General features: G+C 35.8%; 1 protein-coding gene across 1 annotated transcript in view; it reads left to right on the forward strand.

Moving 5' to 3' along the window:
- The window catches only part of Cals (calsyntenin 1), a 210058-nt gene that overhangs the window by 167737 nt on the left and 15554 nt on the right, over positions 1-26767 (forward strand). The window contains exons 2-8 of the mRNA XM_089710348.1: positions 10232-10392; positions 21310-21431; positions 22437-22648; positions 23177-23323; positions 23646-23846; positions 25174-25254; positions 25717-25899. Coding sequence (XP_089566474.1) covers positions 10232-10392; positions 21310-21431; positions 22437-22648; positions 23177-23323; positions 23646-23846; positions 25174-25254; positions 25717-25899 — 1107 coding nt within the window. The remainder of the gene's footprint in view (positions 1-10231; positions 10393-21309; positions 21432-22436; positions 22649-23176; positions 23324-23645; positions 23847-25173; positions 25255-25716; positions 25900-26767) is intronic.

The following is a 26767-nucleotide window of genomic DNA, read 5'->3' on the forward strand; positions in this document are numbered from 1 at the left end:
TCATATTAATTAAGGCTTATTTTGCTTTGAAGCCAGCTCATTGTATCAAGCTGCAACGGTTTTTTAAAGTATAAAGGCAAGCAAGCAAAGTGTTGCCGCAACAAAATCGTGCAGAACGGAGCGTTGCGACTGCGTCATCGCGTCGTCACGTCGCCGCGCCGTGCGATTGGCCGCGGATTGACCCCACTGTCCTCTACGACATCGACTCGCCACGCAACCGCTGAGCAGGACACTCCCTCACTAAAATTAATTAATTCTACCAAACGCACTTTGTAATTTTAAATATTAAACTATATACGCACAAGTTTATTGTCTTCTTCTTTCGTCGTCAACATTTTCTGGACCTTCGACACCGGATCACATCCTGGATTTTGGAGACGCAATCGGCAAGGAAGTCGCAAAATTACAGTGCAGTTTGGTAAGACGGCCAGCTAATTTATCCAACCCTGTAAGGCTTCATCTGAGTGATACTGTGCTTTGTATATTCCAGAGTTTTTGGTGTTGCTTGCCTCCTCACGTGCTTTTACGCAACCGAAGAATCTGCTTCACGTGGCACGTAAGTACTTGTAGCTTTTTACTTCAGTCATTATGTCTCTTTCTGAGCAAAAGGAGCTTAAGGATTTGAGAAAAAAAAGGGGATTAATCAAATGTAGATTAACGAATTTTAAGAAATATGTTTCGTCTTTTGAAAACGTGGATCTTGATACACATCAAAGGGCAGAACTAAAATTACGTATACCAGGTGCACAAAGTTTAATGAACGATTTCAACCAAGTACAAAGTAAAATCGAAGATCTTGTCCCGGAGTCAGAAACGGATAAACTCATAGAATCACGCGTAGAGTTTGAGAGGGAATATTATGTTGTCCTGGCGATGCTGGACTGCATGGTAAACCCAGATAATTCCGAGGATAGATCTAATAAATCCATTGACTGTTCCTTAGCGCACGACCATACGACCTGTAACAATTTTAATAACGATTCAGTAAAATTACCGACTATTTCTGTACCTAGCTTTGACGGTTCACATGAACACTGGGTAGAATTTCGCGATACGTTTTCATCCTTAATTCATAATTCGAAAACAATACCACCGGTTCAAAAATTCCATTATTTAAAGGCGAGTTTAAAAGGCGATGCCAAAATCGTTATAGAAAACGTTGAATTTTCATCCGAAAATTATATGGTTGCATGGGAGCTTTTATTACACCGTTTTAATAACACGCGTTTGATAGTGCAAAGTCACATTAAGGCAATATTTTCACTTCAAAACGTCTCAAGAGAATCGGCTATTCAATTACACAATTTAATTGATACAGTTTTAAAAAATTTACGTATTCTTAAAATCTTAGGAGAACCCACGGAATACTGGGACACTTTGATTATTTATATCGTAGTTTCAAAGTTAGATCCTACCACTGAACGCGAGTGGGAACAATATAAAAACACATTTTATAAATTACATAAGGACAAAATTATTAAACTAAACGATTTATTAGAATTCATTAAAGAAAAAGCCGATTTATTAACTACACTATCCGTAAATCACAATAAACCTAGTATTTCAAATAACTCAAATAAATTTTCTACTTACCAAAATAAAAATTCATCATCCAAAATTCATTGCAACATAGTTTCGGATAACAAACAATCTAAATCGCAATCCAATAAGTCGCGCAGCCATTACAAGTCATGTTTGCTATGTAACGAAAAGCATCAGCTGTATTCATGCCAGAAGTTTCTCGACTTATCTCCGCAACATAGGTTTAATTTCATAAAGGATAAAGACTTATGCATTAATTGTATGCGTCCAGGTCATTTAGTTGGTACTTGTCTTTTTGGTCCGTGTAGAAAGTGTGAACAAAGGCACAATAGTTTACTTTGTGATGCAATTAAATTATCACCAATTAAACAAAATACAGTGACGTTAACTACGTACGAGCACCCCTCGCTTACTAATACGCATCCCGTTTCAGTGGTTTCAGTAGATAACGCACACATGCAACTTCAATGTATTAATCACGCACAAACCGTTATGCATACAAAGGATGACAATTCTTCGCAACAGATTGTCATATTGTCTACGGCGATAGTTGAAGTATATAATGAATCGGGTGAGTATTATTGCGCACGCGCAGTTCTAGATAGCGGAAGCGAGCGATCCTTTATAACGCAATCGTTTGCAAATAAATTAAATATACGAATATTACAGTCCACTCAACATATTCACGGTGTAGGTAATTCTATTACGCAATGTTCGCAATCTTGTAACATTGAAATAAAATCGCGCGACGGGAGCTTCACTGCCCGTTTTCAATGTTTGATTTTGCCCCAAATTACATCAAAATTGCCTACAACCACGGTTAATTTAAATCAATTTAATATTCCTCACAATTTATTGTTAGCTGATCCCAATTTTTACGAAAGTCAACCTATTGATTTACTGATCGGTGCTGATTTATTTTGGGAATTAATAACCGAAGGAAAAATGCGCCTGAAAAGTGGTCCTTTCCTTCAAAACACCAAATTAGGTTGGATAGTGTCAGGTGCAATTAAATCTTTTCCGTATACTAGTAATAAAAAATTATCACATATTAATTGTAATTATTCGACATTATCCACGGAAGATGATTCACTCGATAAGTTAGTTAGGAATTTCTGGGAATTAGAAGAATTATCAGCGCCTAGCAATAAATTACAGCAATTATCGAGCGAAGATAATATTGCTTGTGAGGAACATTTTATTCGCACAACACGTCGACTTTCCGATGGTCGTTTCTGTGTTTCAATTCCGTTGAAACAATCACCTGAGTTATTAGGTAATACACGCGCACAAGCTGAACGTCGTTTTTACGCGTTAGAGAAACGTCTTCAGCAAAATACTAATTATAAAAAGATGTATTCTGATTTTATACAGGAGTATATTAATTTAGGTCATATGAGTCTCGTCAATACGTATGGGAATCCGCACTATTTCCTACCGCATCATGGTGTGTTTAGGGAGCACGCCACCACAACTAAATTACGCGTAGTTTTTGATGCGAGTATGAAGTCTAGTTCCGGCGTATCATTAAACGACATACAAATGATTGGACCTGCTATTCAAGGTGACTTGATTTCTATTTTATTACGTTTTCGCGAGAATAGGTATGTTGCATGCGCTGACATTGAAAAATTTTACAGGCAATTGAATATTGCTGAAGATCAGCGTGACCTGCAGCTGATCTTGTGGCGGGATGATCCCTCAGAGCCGCTGAGGGTGTACCGACTCAACACCGTGACGTACGGAACGGCATCCGCACCGTATCTAAGTTGTAGATGTTTAAAGGAATTAGCCAAACACTCGAATATTCCGTATGTAGCCGATACTATTAATAATTGTTTTTACGTTGACGATCTCATAGTTTCATCGAATTCTATATCCGAATTAGAAAATATTTGTAAAGAAACTAGTAGTCTTTTAGATTCAGCATGTATTAAATTACGAAAATGGATTTTTAGTCATAATTTAAATTTAATTACGCCTAGCGTTAATGAATCGCAAACACACGATCTATGTTTACTGAATAAAACTTGTAACAATAAAACTTTAGGTATCGGATGGAATAGTCTCGATGATTATATTTATTATTTCACGCAAATTATACAAAAGAGTGAAGTAGTGACAAAACGTATTATTTTATCGTGTGCTTCACAAATATACGATCCGCTAGGATTATTGAGTCCGTTTATTACTATCGCAAAGCATTTATTACAAAGATGTTGGTTGTTAAAATTGACGTGGGATGAATCGGTTCCTAACGAAATTTCGCAAATATGGGATAAGTTTATAAATGGATTATCTTTTCTTAGCAGTTTACGAATACCGCGTCACGTTATGTGCATTGATCCAGTGCGAACCGAACTACATATATTTACCGATGCTTCACAGGTCACGTACGGAGCTTGCGCATACGCTCGTACGATCAATGCAACAGCTGATGTCACAGTGCGCTTGATATGTTCGAAGGGTAAGATCGCGCCGACTAAACCTACAACTATACCTAGATTAGAGTTGTGTGGTGCGCTGTTAGGTGCACGATTATATTATAAGCTTATTGGATCACTGCGTTCAAACTTTAATAAAATTGTATTTTGGACAGATTCAACTATCGTTTTAGGTTGGTTAGGTATGCCTATTAATTTATTAAAACCTTATGTTCAAAATAGGACGGCAGAGATTCACGAGCTGACCAAGGAACATCCATGGCGTCACGTCGCAGGCAAGGATAATCCAGCCGATTTAGTCTCACGCGGGCAAAGTCTAGAAGCGCTTAGCTCCTCATCTTTATGGTGGGAGGGTCCGTTATTTTTACATAATGTACATTTTGAATTGCCCGATTTAAAACATTCCAAATTAATTAATACAGATTTACCGGAAATTAAATCTACAAATATTTGTTGTCACATAAGTAATAATTTAAACGATAATTTAATTATTTTTTCTCGATTTTCACAATATAATAGACTTAAACGCGCAGCTGCTTATGTATTACGTTTTATTAATAACGCGCGAAATAAAACTAATAAGTGGACAGGTTTATTATCAGTCGAGGAATTAAATCGTGCTGAATTAACGTTAGCAAAGTTGAGTCAACAGGAATCGTTTCCCGATATTTACTATGCGCTTAAAAATAATAAAAATATAACGAATATATCAGGCTACAATCAAATTTCTAAATTAAATGTATTCTTTGACGCAAATAACAATTTAATTCGTGTAGGTGGGCGTATTCAAAATTCGCCAAATTTTAGTTTTAATAAAAAATTTCCTATTTTAATCGCAGCTAATCATCATTTTTCACTTTTGCTTTTTCGGTTCGAGCATGAACGTTTACTCCACGCCGGGCCACAGCTTCTACTGTTTACGATCAGAGAGATGTGGTGGCCGGTCGGCGGCAGAAACCTCGCTAGGAAGGTGGTACATTCGTGCATGCGCTGCGCACGACTGCAACCGACTACGGTCGCGCCTATTATGGGGAATCTACCGCAGGAGCGTCTGGACCCAGGTTATCCGTTTATACGTTGTGGTGTCGACTACGCTGGCCCAGTGTTCACGTTGAATCGTAAAGGCAGAGGTGCTAAATTACAAAAATCGTGCATATGCTTATTTATATGTTTTGTTACACGCGCGGTTCACTTGGAACTTGTTAGCGATCTATCGTCGGAATCATATCTATTAGCTTTGAAACGTTTTATATCGCGGCGAGGTACACCCGTGACTATCTTTTCTGACAATGGAAAGAATTTTGTCGGTCTCATGAATGAGTTCAAAAAATTTTTAGCTACCTGTTCTGATGAAATTAAAGCATATGCAACTTCGCAAAATATTAATTTTAAAATGATACCTTTTTACGCTAGTCATTTCGGGGGATTGTGGGAAGCTGGAGTAAAAAGCTGCAAGCACCATCTCAAACGTGTAGTAGGTAACGCACATTTAACGTTCGAGGAGTTTAGCACAGTATTGACCCAGGTTGAAGCTGTCCTGAACTCCCGTCCTTTGACCCATCTTTCCACAGATCCCAATGATTTCCTTCCACTTAGCCCTGCACATTTCCTGGTTGGTCGTCCGCTGACTGCACCTGTAACGGCTGAGCTGCTATACGACGTGCCTGAGCTTCGTCTCCCGAGGTTCCAGAGGGTGGAACAAATACGCCAGCACTTTTGGAATCGTTGGTCCAAAGAGTATGTCTCCGAGATGCAAACGCGAACCAGATGGCACCAGCACAAGGGGGAGCTCAAGGAGAACACGCTCGTTCTCATTAAGGACGACCGATTGCCGCCGTTGAAGTGGAGCTTGGGGCGCATCCACGCGACATATCCGGGGAAGGATGGAGTAGCACGAGTGGCCGACATTCGTACTGCAGACGGCATCGTGCGTCGGGCGTTCACTAAAATTTGTCCGCTTCCTTCACCAGATAGCTGATTCTTCGCTTCGTGGTCGACAGTTCGTTGGAACAGCACGTTCCAAGGCCGGGAGCATGTTGCCGCAACAAAATCGTGCAGAACGGAGCGTTGCGACTGCGTCATCGCGTCGTCACGTCGCCGCGCCGTGCGATTGGCCGCGGATTGACCCCACTGTCCTCTACGACATCGACTCGCCACGCAACCGCTGAGCAGGACACTCCCTCACTAAAATTAATTAATTCTACCAAACGCACTTTGTAATTTTAAATATTAAACTATATACGCACAAGTTTATTGTCTTCTTCTTTCGTCGTCAACACAAAGGTAAAACGCAAAATGACACCTTACTTCGCATATTGTACGTCCAATCTTGGTAAAAATGTGAGAACTATGAAAAATTGGAAATAGAGGGATGTTCCTGATACTTTTTCGTATGAAGCAGAATATAATCTGTGATACTACAATGTTTGATGATTATTAAACTATCAAGATAACGCTACGTACCTACGTAGCAACGTTAGCAATCAAAAAGGTTGTGATAATCACTCACAAACATTTTGTTAAAACAATTATTAAACAAATATATCGATTAAATAATACTAAAACATAATTAAATGTAATTTGTTGAACCATGTAGGAAATATTTAAACAAAGAAATACACTGAAGGTGAGAGCAAAAAAAAAATGCTTAAATGAAAAATAATTTCCATGCTTGTCGAAAACTCTGCCCAAAATGCCTTTAAACCACGTTTAAACATGGGTGATGTTTTTTTTTCTCCCTTTGGCGCCCTTCGAGTTGTTTAACGCGCTCGTAAAGAGTGCTTAGGGCTGTCAGCGTGGAGAAAATGTTTTGTTTTTTTTTTTGGGTGTCAGAAGAATATTTAAATGGGTAGTAAGATTTTGAGTTTATCTTGCATAGGAAACTTCTTTCGCTTTTGAATAATTATTAAATGCTTGTGTGATCGAGTATGCTGTTAGAAAATATCGTTTACTAGCTTCCGCCCACGACTTTGTACGTGCATCCCTGTTTTTCCCTGTTCCCGCAAAAATTTCGGGAAATCATTTCTTAGCGGATGCCTACGACCTAACATCTACCTGCAAGCCAAATTTCAGCCCGATACGTCCAGTGATTTGGGCTGTGCGTTGATAGATCACTATATCAGTCACCTTTGAGTTTATATATATAGATATGCACCGTGGTTTAAATGGCAAAGTTATCTTTTAAATTTTACATATATTTTCTGGTTTTTACAAATGAAACATCTGTATATCGCAAATAATCTATAAACCTGCATAAATAAACCTTTCCAAGACTCTTTACAGAATAAACCTACACTTACAGCTATTCTAAAATATACAAGAAAGGAACATAAAACGTTATCCAATTTAAGTCTTTAGAAAAATGGCCGCTATTTTCTTAGCACTCGGCGAAAGTAAATTTACATTACAGGGCTGGCAGCTACCAGTTACTTAGTTACATGCACGATACAAAGGGGTTTACGACACCCGTAACCCGGGACATTCGTCAAATCGGGATATAAACCCGGGATAGTATCTGCCAGTAAATCCGGATTCGATTCTCGGGTCAGTTTTACTATTGTGATGTTTTGTGCCGCTTAAATTGAGAGTGGTAAATGTGGAACTGTGATTTATTGAGGTTTCTGTTTGGTTATATTAGTAGGGGAGCCCAGGATGCTAAATGTGGATTTACTCGAGCGTCACGGGAACCTATTAGAATTGGTAGATTAGACCATAGCGAGAAAAAAAGGTCCTATAATGTTTTCACTTTTAGCGGTGGGGAAGGGTTTTTAGATTTTTTTTAATTTAAAAAAGAAAAAAATTGGCTTGGAAATACTCAAGCGCGTTAGATATTGATATTTTGCATGCTCCAGGACGTCACTGAAAAAAAGTATACGTTAATCTGACGATTTAAGTGGCGATTTAATCGCTATGAAGAAAGGGTAAAAAATTAAAGTAATATTATTCGAGCGCGTCAGATTAATATATGGGGGGGTTAATTACAATATAAGAAGTCCCCATTTCGCTAATCTGACGATTCGAGCTCAACCTTAGGGAATTATGGATTATTCAAATTTTCCAGCGGGGCCCCTGAGCGCACCCACCAACCATAACTGCTCATATTGACTAGAGGTACTAATGAATAGCTAAGGTACCGTCCCTTATAGTAATCTGACGCGCTCGAGTAAATCCCAAAATCCCCTCTTGGGCTCCCCTACTATATTGAGCTGTTGGAAATAACAGAGCTTTTTTTAAGATGAATCATAGCGATAGACCACTTTAGTGGCACAATGTAAGATTACAAGCACTGGCTTGTAATAAGGTTTCATTTTAAATCATAATTAGGAAACCAGTAGTTACTGTCTTGAAAGTATAATTCAAAAAAACAAGGAAGAAACAGTTTGAAGGAGACATGCGTGAGCAAACATCGAATCATGTACAATAAACGCACATAAAATCGTATTTGCTTGGAAATACGTGTTGAATTTACAAATGTATGTGGAATACTTATAAAATGTTGTCTTCGCTTCGAACAACGTGTCGTATTATCAAAAAAGTACTTCAACCTAGAATGAACAATTCATAAGCTCTTACACCGCGATTAAAATTTAAATTAGAAATCAATAATTACTCAACAATAGGGCACTAGAAGCAGGGTTCAACGCAAGCGATGGTACAGAGCCGCTCAAACGTATTCAGTTACCGATTTGCGTGGATGCATTGATTGAATCGTTGCAAATTTCTGTTTCGCCGTAGCAGGATTCGAGGTGGAGATTTGAATTGTAATATCATCCTTTTGTGCTGTTTCCGATGGTGGTTCGGAAGGCTTGATAGGGATGGTAATTCGCGTAGAGATTGAATTACGAAAGTATGGTGTTGAACTGTGTGGAAATGATTTGCGTTATTGTGTTTGTTTTGAAGTGTCATAAGTGATTTAAGTTTACGGAGTGGTTATGTTTCTTTTCTTCAATATTGTCACAATAGATCCTTATTCTTTATTATACAATTAAAAGAAGCCTGTCTCGTTCCATTCTTCTTAGAATATAAATCCTCTTAAATACTTTCAAATACCTATACTTAGAAATGAAAGCAATTCAACCGAAATATAATGTTTCATCAGAAGCATCCGCTGCTCCCAGAGGAAAATCTACAGGGAAATTGTCGATGACAAGTTTAGTGAAGCGTACAAAAAAATGAAATTAAGTAGGAACAATGGTTTTATCTTTTATGATATTTTATAAAATAAAAGAGTAAAGTAAAAATTTTCAACTAACGCTGCCTAGAATCTCCTCTGTTAATGTCACGTAGATACATACATTTTCTTACTTCAGAATCTTACGTGAGAAATTTTTCCAATAAAATGAAAGAAGACTTTGTTATAACAAAGTCTATTGAAAATGTTTATCCATAAAATAGAAGACTGTTTTCGTAACGCAACTTTTTCACTTTAAAATATTCTGTTTAAAGTCAATAGTACTTCTTTTTTCATTAGCTCGTGTTAGATTAGCTCAAAATATTGCTTAAACTACATAAAATTTAGATAAAGGTCTTATTTAATTTGTTGATAAACTGTCCACGTACATTTAAAAGCCTTTTAATGAAACTTCTCTGTCCATGGAGTGGTACCAAACTATTTGCCTTCCGCACTCCGCTTTATTTTATCTAGAACTCTCATAGTGTTACCAAAGACCGCTGGCATTCTGGCCACTCTCCAAATTGCGAGTGCCTTCACGTATGCGGTCGCCATACATAATTCAAAAGGCATACAGCCTCCCAATAAGATTTAGATAATGAATGAAGTTTTAAGTGAGAGGTGAAAAGTTTTAAAAGCAGGATTCGAGGCGAAACGTCAAGAGGATTTTCCGAGATTCAAAGATTTCAATCAGCGAAATTGAGGCATAAATAGAAAAAAATTCGTGATTTCGAACGCTTTAAGAGCTAGGAAAGGCATATTGGAGACTAGTTTTAAAGTAGGAAGGTTTCTCTTTAATTAATCGATTCATCATAATGCAATGGCTATTGATTCTGCATTATGATTTTTTTTTATTTTTCATATACTTACATTAGTTAACTTTTCCCTCGTATATAAAATGTTTGACATCGTGTATCGGGTGCTTCAATATCAGTTAATCAATTTACGTATCAAGATATTACTCGTAACGACCTGCATAATTTTGAATGTCCTACTTATGATTAATCGAAGACCAAATTGTTAGCCTAGCTTCACCTGTAACAGAAAAATTAAACAAAATCTCCTTCTTTCACAGACATTCCATACCTGGAGCTGGCGGAGCCTGACGAGGGTTACCACGGGCTGATCAGAGAGAACGAGACGCTGGTGGAGGTGACGCCGACGATACGCGCCCGCGGTCCGCTCTGCTCCTTCCTCATACTGAACAACAAGCACCATGGGGAGGCGCCCTTTGAGGTAAACGAGTTGATTTATTTATTTCCATTTAAATATTTACACACCCAGATAATGGATTGAATGTATTAGCGCTATAATATTGTAATAACAACACCGATATTTGTAACTGCATTCTAAAATCAATGTAATTAGAATTTTGAATAATTTGAATTAGTGGCAATACATTATTGGATTGGAATGCAGATTAATATGTTTGTAGTTCCAGCAAATAGACTGCTACATTTGTTATACCCAATGGTCCTCTAATTCCGGAAATAATATTAACATCTACGTAATTGACGCCCTTAACCTCTCAACCACCGTGAGGCCAGATCCGACCGCGACACAATAGATTTTCTATTGTGTCTGTGATTCTGGGGCCTGATGGATTAAAAGGATACCCGATTACATAAGTATCTATACTGATAATTTAAAATTATATAATCCGTATGGAGGCACGGATTATAATTTATCGCCTTTATCGCCCTTATAAACAGAATTTGTAGTATTGTAATACTCCTTTATCAATAAATGCTCTCGTCTTCTTCCAAAAATTTAAAGCAGCAATATTCCATCATTTTCTAATGCAATGGTCAGTTACTGCGCAAACCCGTATTCCTAAATTGACGCTATGAAAAATTCGTCGCTCCGATTTTACTAAACCAAACTTGGACATTAAAAACAAATCAATAAAATGAACGCGGCCTGTGCCAAACTGTTATAGCAATACATTTGAAAGAGCAATCAACATCAGAACTTTATGCATTCACAATGCCCTATCGTATGTCGGGGCCGGCACAAAATTATTGGACCGCGCTTGTCCGCTCGCCACGTATGACTTTATTTTATTTTCCCCGTTCTATTCTACTGGCTGAACAGAAAATTGCCGTTTACAAAGTTTGTCTCTATTTGAATAGTTTTCACGTGCGATATTTCATTTTTATTCATGTCTCTTTACTTTGTTAGCAGTAATTTCATCATGTTTTTGTTCCCAATTTTTTGAAATGTTAACGTGAAACGGAACAATATCGTTGACACGATATTTTTTAAGTTCTTTGCATCATCCGTCGTACACACAACAGCATCATTAATCAAGGACCATATTCCCAGCTGTTAAATTGCAACCGCAACAATAAAAACCTCCTTCTAGCTCTCAAAGCGAACATTAGTAAATTTTATTACTTCATGAATGCAAAATACGACTGTAAATTTCTTATCGTTGTGCTCTTTACGAGGGAAGCAAATAAGCAACGATTTCTCCAGAGAAATCCTCTACACCACCGCAATAATATTTCAACTGCAATATATTTATGCTTTACGACACAGAAATACCGACACTGTATCTCAATTTCCATTGTATAAAGCGCTTTAATGTCATAAAAATAAGGGTTATACGTGGACGCCGGATCACTGTCGGCCGACTCAGATGGTCGCTTACAAAGCGATATTTTTATTGAATTTTAAAATTTATTGCCGTTGGCAACTCCTTTGATGGGATATTTTATAACGTGTCCAATATTTGTCGGAAGGGATGAGTTATGTTAGTTGAATGTACGAACGAGTGGGAAGTCTAAATTGGGAGATCATCCGGATATTATATTTGTCAAAGTTTAACTATAAATACTTTCCGATTTGTCAACAGCATTGATGCTCGTCTTGTTTGTTAGTTCCCTATCAATATTTGGATTGAACCTTACGGAATATTTTATTAACGTTTGTATTCCGTGAATATTTGTGTGAATACGGAAAACAATGATTATTATAATTTAACAAGTATGAATAAGGATAATAACAAACCAATGCTTTCTATAGTTTCTTTGGTATTTTATACTATTATTTTTGAAATATTATATTAAAATGTTGCTATAAATGATTTTCTGTTGCATATGTTGACTTTGATTCCTGTCTTCTTGAGTTAGCTAAACCACCCTTACATAATGCCTCCTAAACTAATCAAGGCAGATTATTATATCTCCATAGAATTTATGATATGGTGAATAAATGATTGATCAAATTATATTCTTATCAAGTTCCTTACAGAACACAGGTGGTTCATGTAATAAATGGTAATTTTCGTTGTATTATTTCCCTGTTATACGCACACCAGTATCGCACAATATTTCTGTGCCTCCAGTGAATAAGGGAGTAAGACGAGTTATTCCCTTTGGTTTTTATTGCACCATTGGATTCAGCTCGTCAAAATACACAACATATCAAAAGGTCATATCTCTAGCTGCGTCCTAACCCATTTTTTCGAATGACCCAAACGGTATAAGTAGGGTGTGATTAACGGTATAAGTTACCTTATCCATCATTTTAGGCAATCGCAAAGGAACTATTCGTCTCGAGTCAAAAGTACCCACGAACACAAAGACGTATGTGTAGTTATACTTTTTGAATAAAGACTTAATTCATTTTGTTCCATCAGTCCTAACACTATTTTAGTATAAACGCATTTGTGTCATTTTTCTAACATGAGCATAAAGGAACAACTCTTTTAGTGTCATTGGTTCAAGTGACGACATGAGACAGTTTGGCATTAATGCCGTGTTGCTATTGGTCTATTAATTGAATACTGCACGGAAACAACACACCATACCTATTCCTTATTATTTTTAAATCGTTTTTTTCAATAAATCTCCAACAACAAATCTTTATATTTTTAAAAAAAGGTATAATTATCAGTTAATTTGGGATACTAATATATTTCTATGGAAATTAACTATTTTTTGCAATAGATATTAAAAATACAGTTAACACATTAAGTGCATTTAATGATATTATACTCTTTGTTTATATAAATACAGAACGATAATTGAATCATCTAAAAAAAGCCAACAAAAATGTTAAACTTATATTTTCTTCTTAAATAATTGGGTAAGTTTAAAAAAAAAACTCGTTTTTAATTTTTTTTTTTTAATTATAACTACAATAATCAAGACAATAATATTATAGTCTATAATAGTCGCATAAAAAAAAGTATTTATAACCAGGCTTGACAATAATTATGAATATTGTTTTCTCCGCATATAGCGTTTTAGCCACTGTGCTTTGGTAATTTGCCTTTTTTATAGGAAAAAAATCCGCAATATCGATACTTCTTTGGTCCTGCATTTTCGTAAACATTTTATGGATACTCTGGTACCACATATTTTGAAAAAATTGGGCTATTGTCACGTAGAGTCTCTTCAAAGTGCGTGCCACAAGTCGTATTTGCATCCAAGGCACCTTCAAATCTGTGCTTAATTTTGCATAAAATCTTTGCGGCTCATTGTATTTTCTTTATTTATCTACATTATATTGATATTATATGATATAGACATTGTTAAAATTCTATATCATGCCGTAAAAAATCGCCACTGACCACCTATAACTTTTCCTGTATTAACTGAACATACAGGAATATGGTTTTCGGTCTTCTCTTATCTTTTTTTTTTTTTTTTTTATTAATTTACCATTTAGTAACACTATATAACCTTTACAAATTTTCGCCAAACTGTAAAACAGTTTGTTGGCGTTGCGCTCCTACTTATTATAGATTAACCTAGGTTATACATTGCCAAATTAGTTAGTTGATAAACAAACACTTAAATACCGCTATAAATGACATACATAGTATAAAACAAAGTTTACATAGTATAAAACAAAGTCACATTTCTCTGTACCTATAGGTTATACATTGCCAAATTAGTTAGTTGATAAACAAACACTTAAATACCGCTATAAATGACATACATAGTATAAAACAAAGTTTACATAGTATAAAACAAAGTCACATTTCTCTGTACCTCTAGGTTATACATTGCCAAATTAGTTAGTTGATAAACAAACACTTAAATACCGCTATAAATGACATACATAGCATAAAACAAAGTTTACATAGTATAAAACAAAGTCACATTTCTCTGTACCTATGTATGCTTAAATCTACAAAACTAAGCAACTGATTTTGATGCAGTTTTTTTTTTTTTTTTTTTTCTGTTAGAGTGATTCGACAAGATGAAGGCTTCAGTATAATATAAATAATCTATATTATGTTAAGCTAATACTAGATATTTGACAAAATGTATTTTTTTAATTTACTCTTTACAGATCCTATTTTTAATTTATTATCGTCTAGTAAAATCGGGTACATGTTACAAATTTTTGGTATATAATATTTTCTAGTTCGCTGGTCGTAACAATTTTTTGTTATTGGTACATAAAATTTTCTTACTTTTGACGCTCTTGTATTAAATCTAAACTGTTTAACAATCTTAAATTCGTTACTATAGTACGTGTCTATTGCATTTAAATATATAGCCTTATAATTTACAGGTAAGATGTTACAATGGGGAAATAATTTGTCATAATTATTTTTAAATTTCTTTCGAACTTTCTTATGAACTAAATACTTAAGTAATCTTACTTGTAGGTTCTTTATTTGATCTAAGTATGTTTTAAAAGTTAGGCCATAACAACTCAGTCCATAACTTATTATTGAGTCAGCAAGTGCATAGTAAACAACGTACAGAGTATGTTTATTTAAAATCCGACTTAGGTAGTAAAACTGTCCCAAGACTGATCTCAAACGATTACACACATAATTTACATGTAATTTCCAATTAAAGTGTTTATCAATTGTCAACCCCAAATATTTAATATTGTCAACGACATCCAACTTACTACATACACAGTTAGTTTTATTATTATGAAAACATTCATATGTGTGGCCTATTAAATTAATTTGAAAAGCTGAATTTTTAGCATTTTTATTGTGTGGTGAATAAATATATAGACATTTTGTTTTTTGTATATTGAGAATTATACCATTGTCATGTGCCCACTTACACACGTTCTCGAAATCCCTCTGTACTCTGTCCACCATGACTGCTGTGTCGTTGCCGGCGAGCAGCAGGCACATGTCATCTGCATACATACAAACCCTACAGTTCTTGACCACATTCGACACGCTGTTCACGTGCATAATATAACCAACCGGGCCGAAAACGGAGCCGGTCGGGACTCCTAACTCCACAGGTATCTCAGCTCCAGTCGTTCCATTGATGACGGTACGTAAAGTTCTATTCGCCAAATATTCTCGGAACCATTGGTTAATTGGTCCCCTTACCCCACATTCGTCCATAGCCTGTAAAAGCTGCTCGTGGCCCAGCGTGTCGAATGCTTTTTTATAATCTATAAACAGTGCCAGGACCCGCTGCCCACCGCCAAGCCCTGTGTTTACATAATCTGAAAAGTCAGTTAAAGCCGACGCAGTACTACGACCCTTCCGGAAACCATGCTGTGTTTGAGACAATACATTATTACTTTCCAAAAAAGAAGTTATTTGTTGAATAATTATTTTTTCTACAATTTTATTAATTACGCACAAGATGGCTATAGGTCTGTAATTAGAATAATCCAAATGACTACCATGTTTATATATTGGCCTAATTAGAGATTTCTTTAATTCTGTTGGGTATTTTCCATTTGATATACACATATTTATAAAATTTGCCAAAACGGGACTGACTTTTTCTTTAACATATTTTAAATCTTGAACCCTAATTTTGTCTATGCCTGGGGCTTTATCACAGCTTAATTTGTCAATAACCTTCTCAACCTTCTCTTTGCTCACTTTTAAAAATCTAAAAGAAACATTACTCGTTTTAACATATTCATTACGATCTAAAAATTTTTGATTACATTTATGTTTTATACTTACAATTTCTTGTGTAAATGTTTTTGAAAAATTATTACATATACTCTCAATGTTCTCATTCTCGCCCAAATATTTCATTATTGTCGCATCTACATTATTTTTGCTACGTCCCAGCCATTCATTAATTTTACACCATATTTTTCTAAAATCCCCTTCACATTTCTGTAGTTCCCCCTGCTTATATTTATTTTTGGCAGCATTTATAATTTTATTTGTTTTATTTCTATACCTAGTATATTCTAACCTCTTATTCATATTTTTAGGATATTTTTTCCAAGTTCTGAATAGTTCATCTCTTCGCTCAATCATTCCCTTAATTTTTTTAGTTACCCATGGTTGTGTTTCCCTATGAGAATTTTGTACAATTGCTACTTTAGAAGAATTATAAATGCTGCCAAACAACGAACTCAATGTTTCATACAACATCAATGGGCAATTTAATGTCAACAATTCCGACCAATCAACATTATCTAATTTACTTTTAACTAATTTATTACACAAAGTATACTTTAATGTCGGTACATACGGTTCACAAACGTTTGGCACGAGATCTAAGCGCGTTCCTATCAGGTGATGATCTGACAGCTTACAGGTGAGCATGTGTGCAGAGACGCTCGCCGCGTTGCGCGTACGCACCCACACATGGTCAATGCACGACGACTGCACGACGCCGTCAACGATCGCCTCGCGCGTAATCTCACTCGCCGGTATTGCACATCTTAAGCCGTATTCACACATCATATTCTTATATTGTGAAATTGTGTTATTCAGTCTGTTGTTTAACAAGTCCAAGTTTACGTCACCTATGAATAATATATCATCCGATGGTAATATCTGCTTAAGTAGAAGATCACACTCACTCAAAAATTGCAATCTATTAGAGTTCGGCGGTCGGTACGTTGCAATTATGTGAACTATGTTTTTATCTGTTTTTAATTTTCCAACTAGTATTTCCGAGGCTGAAGTTTCTTTTATGTCTGCGTAAAAATTCAATGAGTTCTTAGAGTATATCAATAAGCCCCCTCCCCTTTTATTTTCTCTTGTATTTGCATGTAAGTTGTATTGCGGTATTTTATAAAACGATAATTCTTCTTTTTTTACATTTACTTCCGATAGTATTATTATATCTATTTTTTCATCGCAAAGTTGTAGTAAGACCATAAATTCACTAAAGTGTTTTCTTAATGATCTTATATTTAGGTGTACTATATCTAATTGTTTTTGTTTGCCTTTAAAATATTTGCTCCAATCATTCGTATCATTGTATCGAGTATATTGTATTCCATCATCCAAATTGTCAAGTGAAGTATCCATAAAAGATTATAAAATATATTTTAATACTGTATGTATGAGCCTTAACACAGTAACGGTAAATAATAGAATAATACAGTATTACGTTGCTAATTACTCGACTTGTGTTTCTTCAGTTTGAATCAGGGACTTAATATCTTCTTCACATCTTATATTAAAAATTTGTTTTTCAGACTCATTTTTTTTTACTAATATGCTACAATTTTGAAACCATATATATGAATATTTTGATCTTAGCTGCTGCTTGGCGGTCCAAAAAAGTTTGCGTTTTAATGGGGTCATTTCTTCGTTAATAAAAATCCTTTGTTGATTTTCATTACCATAAATGTTGTGGTTAGTAAGAAGAATTTTTCGTTTCTTTATCCACCGGTCCCTAGCCGCCTTAGACCGCAGCGTAAGAAGGATCGGGCGCGGTCGACGCGGCTTATCGTCGAGTTTTGTCACTACCTTCTTTTCTGGCGCGCCTACCCTCTTTACCTCTTGTATGTCTTCAACTGGAAGGTTTAATTTTTTGGCGATAGACTCGACCACCACTTTCAGATCTTCATTTTCGTGACACTCCACAAATGCTAGTTCTACATTTCTCTCCAATTCTTTTTGTTCAATCTTCTCCAATCTCTCCTCTAATGCCATGTTACATTTTTCTAAATAAACATTGCGTCTTTCTAAGGCTGTTATTCGCCTATCTGCTTTATGTTTGAATTCTAAAAGTTCCCCGTAGCACTCAGAATAAAATTCGACTAGTCCTGTCAGCTCCTGTAGTTTGTTTTCTATTTTAAACACTGTTTCTAGCTTTTTGTTGACTTCCGTCAAGAGATTCTCTATTGTAAGATTACCAGAATCAATGGCGATTTTCGGTGATTTGGGTGTTGAATCTATTTTCACACAATCTTCACATAAATCGTTATGCGGCAATTTCTTTGCACATTTTTTGTGAAATAATCCACCACAGGTCCCTTTACACTTAACTACATCGTCCTTTGTCGCTGACAAGAACAGTTTACATTTCTTACACTGCACCATCGTCGATAATAATTATTAATTACTACACATCCGCACTCGGAGCGCGCGCGAGCGGAACTAGCGCGCGCGAGCGGAACATCTCTCTTTATAGTGCTTGTATCCTCAATGTATACCACCATAACATTGTGGCGTTGCCACTTTTATTATCTATATTTTACGAAACGGAACGCACTTGATCGAATTTTAAATTGATTCGACGATTAATTTTCACTAGGACAATAGTTAATACGCAGTTGATACGTATTTAATACCAATACTCAATGATTGTCTCCTGCTAACCTGTACAGACTAGGCTCATTGTGGTGACTGGTGAAACATTGTATAGCATTAACAACATAGTACTGTATTATTGAAAGATCGATTAAACGTTTATTTTACAATCTACGACTTTCATTATACATGGGTAACAAAACCCCATAACATATTCGGTTTTACTCCGGACAACATCTTCAGCCACCCAATCCCCTTGCTTGAAGTCCAAATCCAGCGGAGGACAATAATCGTCATTTACTAAAATTGAAGGTTTTTCGTCCTAGTATAAAAGTTGTCTGGATCCCATTTTATACACAATCTATAGTATAATACTATAGATATCATGTGAAACGTGACTTGGAAAAAAATTATTCAAATAAATCACAAAATAAAAATTTGAAACAATCTTAAAAGTTACGAAAAGCCCAATTATACGTCAAAATGACGCACAACATCCTCTTTACAACCAAATGGCGGAATTTACCTGGATGAGCCAACTATGTACTGCTAGGTCTCGACGGCTAATAAGTTGGTTCTGGATTTTGCAGCGATTCGATGGTAAATATAGAAGAGTTCATACGTCAAATTTACGTAGATTGGACTTCTAGGGTTAAATGCATAAATACCTAAATGTTGCTTTGTTTTTATTATCTAATAACGAAAAAAAACCCGTTGATTTCATTCGTTTTTCAAGCTACGTGCATAGTTTTTCCACTAAAATGCCTCAATTGAGTCATAAAGTACACAAATTTCAAGCATAATAAGTCACATAATTTCTATAAAACCAAAACTGGCAATAATATAAGTCGTGTTGTGCGATTATGAACATAGTGCATAAGGGCATAAGTCGTTATATTGCAAAGAGTAAAAAAAAAATTATGTGAATACATTGAGTTGTTCCATGAAGTACTCGTTCATAAGGCCACAACTACAAAAAAACACGAAAAAAGTATATTTATGGGGTTGTTACAATATGTGTTCCTATGTAAAAATATAGTCTAACATCATATCTTACACATACAAGCTTAAAATTTTGAATTACTAAAGATTTAGTATTGATATACAGTTTTTTGTCTCTCCTGAAAAGTGCTGTTTTTGAGTTATTCCCTTATTCACTGGAGGCACAGATTTCTTTTATGTCGATATCAAATTTTTTATAGTTGCCAATAACAATTTTGTTCTGTATCACCTGCCGCTTTGTCTTGTTTCAATGTTTTATTTACGATCGTAACTGCGTCCTGTTTTGATGGAATAAATATTGCAACCCTTTTTTTTTATATTTGCATAACTAAAATTTTATATTTTCTTTACATCGATACTATTGTTAATTGTTTTTGGGTTTGTGTTTTTAGTTTGAAAACGTTTTGGTGGGAATTAAAACTATGCTCGTTAGCATTCTCTTCATTTTTGTTATTTTGTTTATGCTTGTGATAAAAATTAATTGCGAACCTCATAAATTCCATCATAATATAAATGAGATTTTAATACATCAACAAAATGTTACACCGTCCTTAATAAACATAATTTAACCAAGCAGAGCAATATAATTGAATATTTTGTATCACAATGCACTCATTTGAATATCTATTACGTTTGCTCGGTTGTTACCAACAAATTCGTATCTATTTCTGGTCCCAGTGGTTCTATCGATTGTTGCATTTTACACTGCTATTGTCTCTTCCACTTGTGCACCTTTGTTGGAATAGATTATATTGTGATCAGCGTCTTTGTATTTACATTTTAATGTAACTGTATCAGATGAAGCTCTTAGTCAGGGATACATCGCCCATTTTTGCAAGTGATTACTATCAAGCTAATTTTTCGTGAGTAGCTTTATTTTGATGAGATGCCCAATAATTTCATGTACGAAACTCTCGATAGTGGTAGCTTACAGAGGTAACAAGGATAAAAATTTTTGATTTGACGGTTCTCAAATATTTATTACGCAATTTGTAGGACAATATGTCTGTTGAATTATATAAGTATTAAATATTAAGTGAAAATAAAAAAATCAGCTGGTTAGTAATCATTTATGATGACTTCGTTATCGATACACATTGGAAAGGGGGACTCTTTGATCAAACCATAGATTTTGTAGGACAAATATTTTTTCGAATAATTTAGATAATTATCTTGAGATTGAGCAAAAAAAAACATTCAGTTAGTAATTAATGTTTGAGAACCATCAAATCAAAATATTTTATCCTTGTTTCCTCTGGTAGCTACCACAATCGAGAGTTTCGTACATGAAATTATTGGGCATCTCATCAAAATAAAGCTACTCACGAAAAATTAGCTTGATAGTAATCACTTGCAAAAATGGGCGATGTATCCCTGACTATCTGTGTTCTATGGGAGGCGGGTTTTTGTCATTGTGGTTGTATGTGTAATCAAATAATTTAGGTTTTGGTATAAAATGTAGGCTTTCAGGTATTTTGATTGCATGTTCTGTGGTTAGATTTAAAAGATTATTTTTGCTTCTAGAAATATCGATTTAACGTGATTGTAACCTAACGTGTAAGCAAAGATTTTGCCTAAGCCGTTAATGGTTTAATTGTTCTTAAATTACATGTTCATAAGACTCTTATTTCGTACTTCAGCAAAAATGACTTAATTTGAAATTTAATAAAGATTAAAATACATTGTTACAGATTATGGTGGTGGATGAGAACGAGGCGAAGTTGCGGGTTCGATACCCGCTCAACTGCGAGAAGAGACGAAACTACAAGTTTGACATTGCCGCTGTGGGCTGCGACGGATCTTATTCCAACACGTAAGTATCTATACTATCATTATAAGTGTGAAGAGTTTGTTTGTTTCGGTAAATCTCAGGACCTACGGTTTCGAGTTGAAAAATATTATTTTATGAAGGATAGATATGGAGGAAGGATTTATGACATCACGCTACGACCAATAAGAGCGGAGCAGAGATGAAAAATGTTTGCAAAAGCGGGAAAAAAATGTTTCCTTTTTTAGTATATCCCATATTTTTGCAATGAATTATTGTTTCATATTAGTGATGCAACGAATACGAATACGAATATTCGTATTCGCCGAATAGTAGACATTTACCGAATATTCGTATTCGGCGAATATACGAATATTTAAAAACGAATATTTTTGTACGCAACTCTATTTACTACAGATTTAAAATTCGCGCGTAAAAATATGACGTGTGCAGAGACTGCTGATCCACTGGCCTTTTGGCGAGAAGATGTCATTTTTCCAAGTCAGAAAAAACTCGCCCAAAAATATTTTTCACTGAAGCCATGTACAGTGCTTCGGAAAGACTTTTTTCAACGGCTGGAAACATCCAGACTGAAAAAAAAAATCACCTAGAACCTTCCTAGAACCAGAAAATCTACGAATTTTATGTTTTTTAAATAAAAATTTGCCTTTTGTAAATTTTAATTATTAGAAGAGTAAACATTCATTAAATAAATAAGTCTTTTATTACCAAGGCGAGATATTCGTATTCGTATTCGTATTCGCCGAATAGTAGGTTTGATATTCGTATTCGTATTCGTATTCGTAAAAGTAGTATTCGTTGCATCACTATTTCATATAACTAAAATTTGCATGATAATACTTCACTAAATGGTTCCGAATGAAATATATTTATAAAATTGCAATATAATTTATTGATTTACATGAAGAACATGGAAATAAATCCTGCTAATTTATATCTCTTTCGCTAAATTTTTGGACGTAGATGAATCGATTAGAGGAACTTGTGATTTATTACGCATGGTGCTATAAATAATATCCAATTTTCCAGTGTCCCAGTGCACATAACAGTCACTGACGTGAACGAATTCGCGCCGGTGTTCAGCCAAGCGGCATACGTGAGGTCCGTCGACGAGGGCAAGATATACGACGAGATTGTGCGCGTGGAAGCGACTGATCGTGATTGCACTCCGCGGTATGGCGATGTGTGCAAGTATGAGATCATCACTGATAGAAGTCAACCGTTCACGATTGATAATGAAGGTAAAATAAGGAGTTATAGTGATTTTTGTGTAAAGTCTTGTAGTTGCTTGGTGTACTGATTAGTTTTTGAAGTGAAACTTCTTTAGGTGTTGAGAGCATCATTGCAATACCATGGGCCATGGAGTAACGTGAAAATTTTGGTATCTAAAATCTTCCCAAAGAAGTTTCACTTCTGACACGTGTGCACGGCATTCACGCTCTTTTTTTAATGATAGAATTAGACACTTATGGGTCGGTTTCAGATCTTCTGGATATGTTCTGTTTAGCTTAGCTCTCGCATAAAATAACAAATATTGTAAATTTACGTCCAAATAAACTATCAGAGAGCGGTGAAACGAGCCCTGAATATTTTATGTCGAATTTGTAATTAATTCCATGTGTAACGATTTATATTTGATTGATAGACGCATAGTTTTCGTGTTGGTGTGCCACAGGGATCGTATATTGGGCCTGATTTATTTTTTATTGTTGTTAATGGGAATTTTGAAAATGTTTATGTTTAGTGAATAATTTTAATTGTTTTTTCAGGTGTTATCCGCAACACGGAGCCCCTTGATTACGAGAAGTCACACAATCACATTCTATCCGTGGTCGCGTACGATTGTGGCATGATGGAATCCGCGCCTGTAATGGTGACCATCAAAGTGAACAAACCCTGCAGGGCTGGATGGAAAGGTGTGTTGAAATTTAGTAAAAATATTAGGAAAGAATAATATTTTTTTTGTTCTATAATATACCTACTTTTTTGTACACTATCGTAATAAATTTATACAGGCTTTCAAAGTTATTACTTACAGAACTAGATGAGATAATATGATTATGAGATAATACTCATAAGCCTATTTTTCAAATATTTATAATTATAAAACATCAGCCAATCTTATATTACTTCAAGGTCAAGATGATTTGTATCTAGTTCTTCATTTTTATAATCTTTTATGTCTATACTATTTTCTCTTTTGTGTCAAGTTCATCATCACCAATTTCTATATTCCAGGTATCGCCGAGCGCGTAGACTACGCTCCCGGCACTGGCCCGCTTGCCCTATTCCCAGCGGCTCGTCTCGAGGCATGCTCTAGCGACGAGCGTTGTCCCGGCGTGACGCGCATACAAGCCGCCGTCACGCTGCAGGCGTCACGCGCTGGCGTGGCCTGCGACCGGGACACGTACACGCTGCGTGCTCAAAAGAGCATCTGTGGTAAGTGTAGTGACACCTCGCTCTGAATCGCGAAATGTTTTCGCTATAGAGCATACTAGCGGTCCGCCCCGGCTTCGCCCGTGGTACATATTTCGCAATAAAAGGTAGCCTATGTTCTTTGTCAGGGTCTAAAGATTATCTGTGCCAAATTTCATCAAAATCGGTCCAGTAGTTTATGCGTGAAAACCATACATACATACATACATACAAACCTTTCCTCTTTATAATATTAGTATAGATATACAACTTTCGGACATCATTCATCGGGGCCATAACGGCCGGCCAATCGAGTAGAGGGATCGAGGATCGTCCTTGTTTCGATGGTGGAATCACACCTTCCTTCCTGCAAAGTTAGTTCAATGATCAATTCTTAAAAACTAGACTCACAATAATCAAAGGTCGTCAAAAATCGGAGCAGCGTTAAAAGCGTAATATTTACAGAAAACTGTCCAATAGAAATCTCTGCCTAATAGACGTGAAGGCAGAGTTTTGTCATGTAACAAGTTATCTACAATCGTCGGCGGTGTTTCAACACGATGGGACAAATTACCCTTGTGAATGTGTAAATAGTTCTAACAGTAGTCTATTAAGGGAAGAAATTGGTTGTCCAAAGAGGAAACTTTCGTAACTACAGAATTATAGCATTTTCGATTTTCCGGACATTTGCTAAACTGAAGTTTGATATTGGCAAAATTGGATTGTATTCCTAATACTGATCGTTTGTACGAGGGTAGAATTGTTCTTATTCCTCCGAATATTGTTTCTAAACAACTTGGACACAGCAATAATTGAAAGGAAATTATTACTAGATGTTCCATTAACAATGGGGCATAAGCAATCTGGATAATTTGTTTTGAAAGTTGCGCGTATTTATACCGATCCGCAAATTCTAAATGGAAATTAAATATTTAAATGAGAAACGGACGGGATTCTAAAACTTTGTCCGCCTTCTCTCGAAGTGAGGACGAATAAACTAAACAATTTATTATTGTTACATTGAATAAATGGTTTTTAATAGATAAATTCATGTTTATAAATCTGTCCTGACATTTCTTTTGAATTTTTAATACAGTTTTCTTGAATTGGATTACTTGAACTTTGTACAAAACATTTTAGGACGCGAAGAGAAACAGAAAATAAAATAAATGTTTGGATTATTGTTAATCAAATTTCAAGGGATAAGTGATACGACATTTCAAGAAATAATAACAGTCGCGATCCCGTTTAAATGTGAACATGTAATTATGGACTTTATTGACATCTAATATAGAGTTTATTTTATATCATCATTATTTTTGTTTATTTTATATCATCATTATTTTTGCAGGTCTGGAACCGAAAACCATCGATTTGCTACCGAGCCCTGGTGTTGGCAATGAGTGGACCAAGTCCTTGAAACCTGATTCAGGTAAGTGTTAAAATTATATAACATTGTGTATCTTTTGTGTAAGTGACAACTCTTCCTTGCTCAATTTTGTTTTCGAATTGTTTCTTTAACACGCAAGTACCCTTTTAAAAGACCTTTGCAGAATATACATTTGGGATACTTTTTTTTCTGGCGAGTTTTGTGAATTTGCTTTTGGTCACTCTAGCACACGTCAATCGTCATTTATAGTTTTAAATTTATGGAAATGATCAATGTAATGTATTTAACCTTTAAAGATGTATTCAATACAGTGATATTTTTACACTGCTCTATATTCTATGTTGCGTGACAGCTCTATGTATGTAGACGTGGCTCGGCCGTGGAAAATTTCAGTTCACGCGTTCGAGCCTCGTTTACATAGACCGAGCTGTCTCGCGCAGACAGCTTCGCGAAGCTGTTCCGCTCTGCTATTGCTTTATTAATTGTTTTTATGTTATTCTTCAGGGCGTGACGGCGAGCAGATGTTCGAATTCGACGGCGAATCCACCTCAGCCGTAGTACCGGAAACGCTACTCCCACACTCGCTCGGCAGCACGTTCGCGGTGAGCGTGTGGCTGCGGCACGCGCCGCCGCCCGACCACGACAAGCACCGCAAGGAGCACGTCGTGTGCCTCGCCGACGATCACAGTGAGTGTGGCCGCAGCACTATGGGGGGGCATAGTGGTGTGGGGCGGGGGGTAGAGTGTGTCTGCGGCACAGACATGTATCAAGATAGACTAAGCGAGTGTATGTACTTCCCGTGTCCAAACTAAGTTTATGAAACTTACTTGTCGCTGGCCTACACTCAGTCCGCGCTTGCAGTTCGCCAAGGAAAGACGTGAAGCTGAATAAAGTAAAATGCCGAATTGCGCCGTTATAAACTGTAGAAACTCCACAGCTGTGAGTGGCCGAGTTAGACTAGATGTTTCCTTCCACCGGTAAGTAATTTTCTAATCAGAATATGCACTATTTATTTTAAAATCAAATAAAGAATATCTGTGGAAAACGATCGTGACAAACACGGATACCAAATCATACGAAATGATTCGGAATACATTGCGGCTTTTACTTGGCACGGTAAAGATCGCGTCGTATGATAACAAGCAATGAATAGCGTCTTCTCATTTTTCTGTTCTCATTTTTCTGTCCAATTTTGTGGTTAGTGATGGTCATTTGATGCAACAGTTCTCGATTCTAATCGATTTTATAATCGAACAGAAAAATGATAATTTGAAGGAGCAATTTTTCAGAAAAAAAGGCATAGATTTTTTTTGTCATTTAATACGACTTGACCTAGAACTTTTAAGTATTTTAATACAAAGGTACTAAAAATAAATATTATGACATGGACGCCATTAGTTAAAGTGTCATCTTGGGAGTTTTTTAAGAAAACTCCTTATTGCTGACTATGTTTGTTTTTTCAGTTTTCCAAGTAACCCGAACATAAAAGGAAAATGGATCGATGCAACGGGACATAAAGATTGATTGATTGACAGTTTCATTACTTTCTTTCGAT

The sequence above is a fragment of the Colias philodice genome, chromosome 24 (assembly GCF_061535455.1).
Source record: "Colias philodice isolate Cphi_HAF_F1 chromosome 24, ilColPhil1 Martin Lab GWU primary, whole genome shotgun sequence".
NCBI classification, from domain to species: domain Eukaryota; kingdom Metazoa; phylum Arthropoda; class Insecta; order Lepidoptera; family Pieridae; genus Colias; species Colias philodice.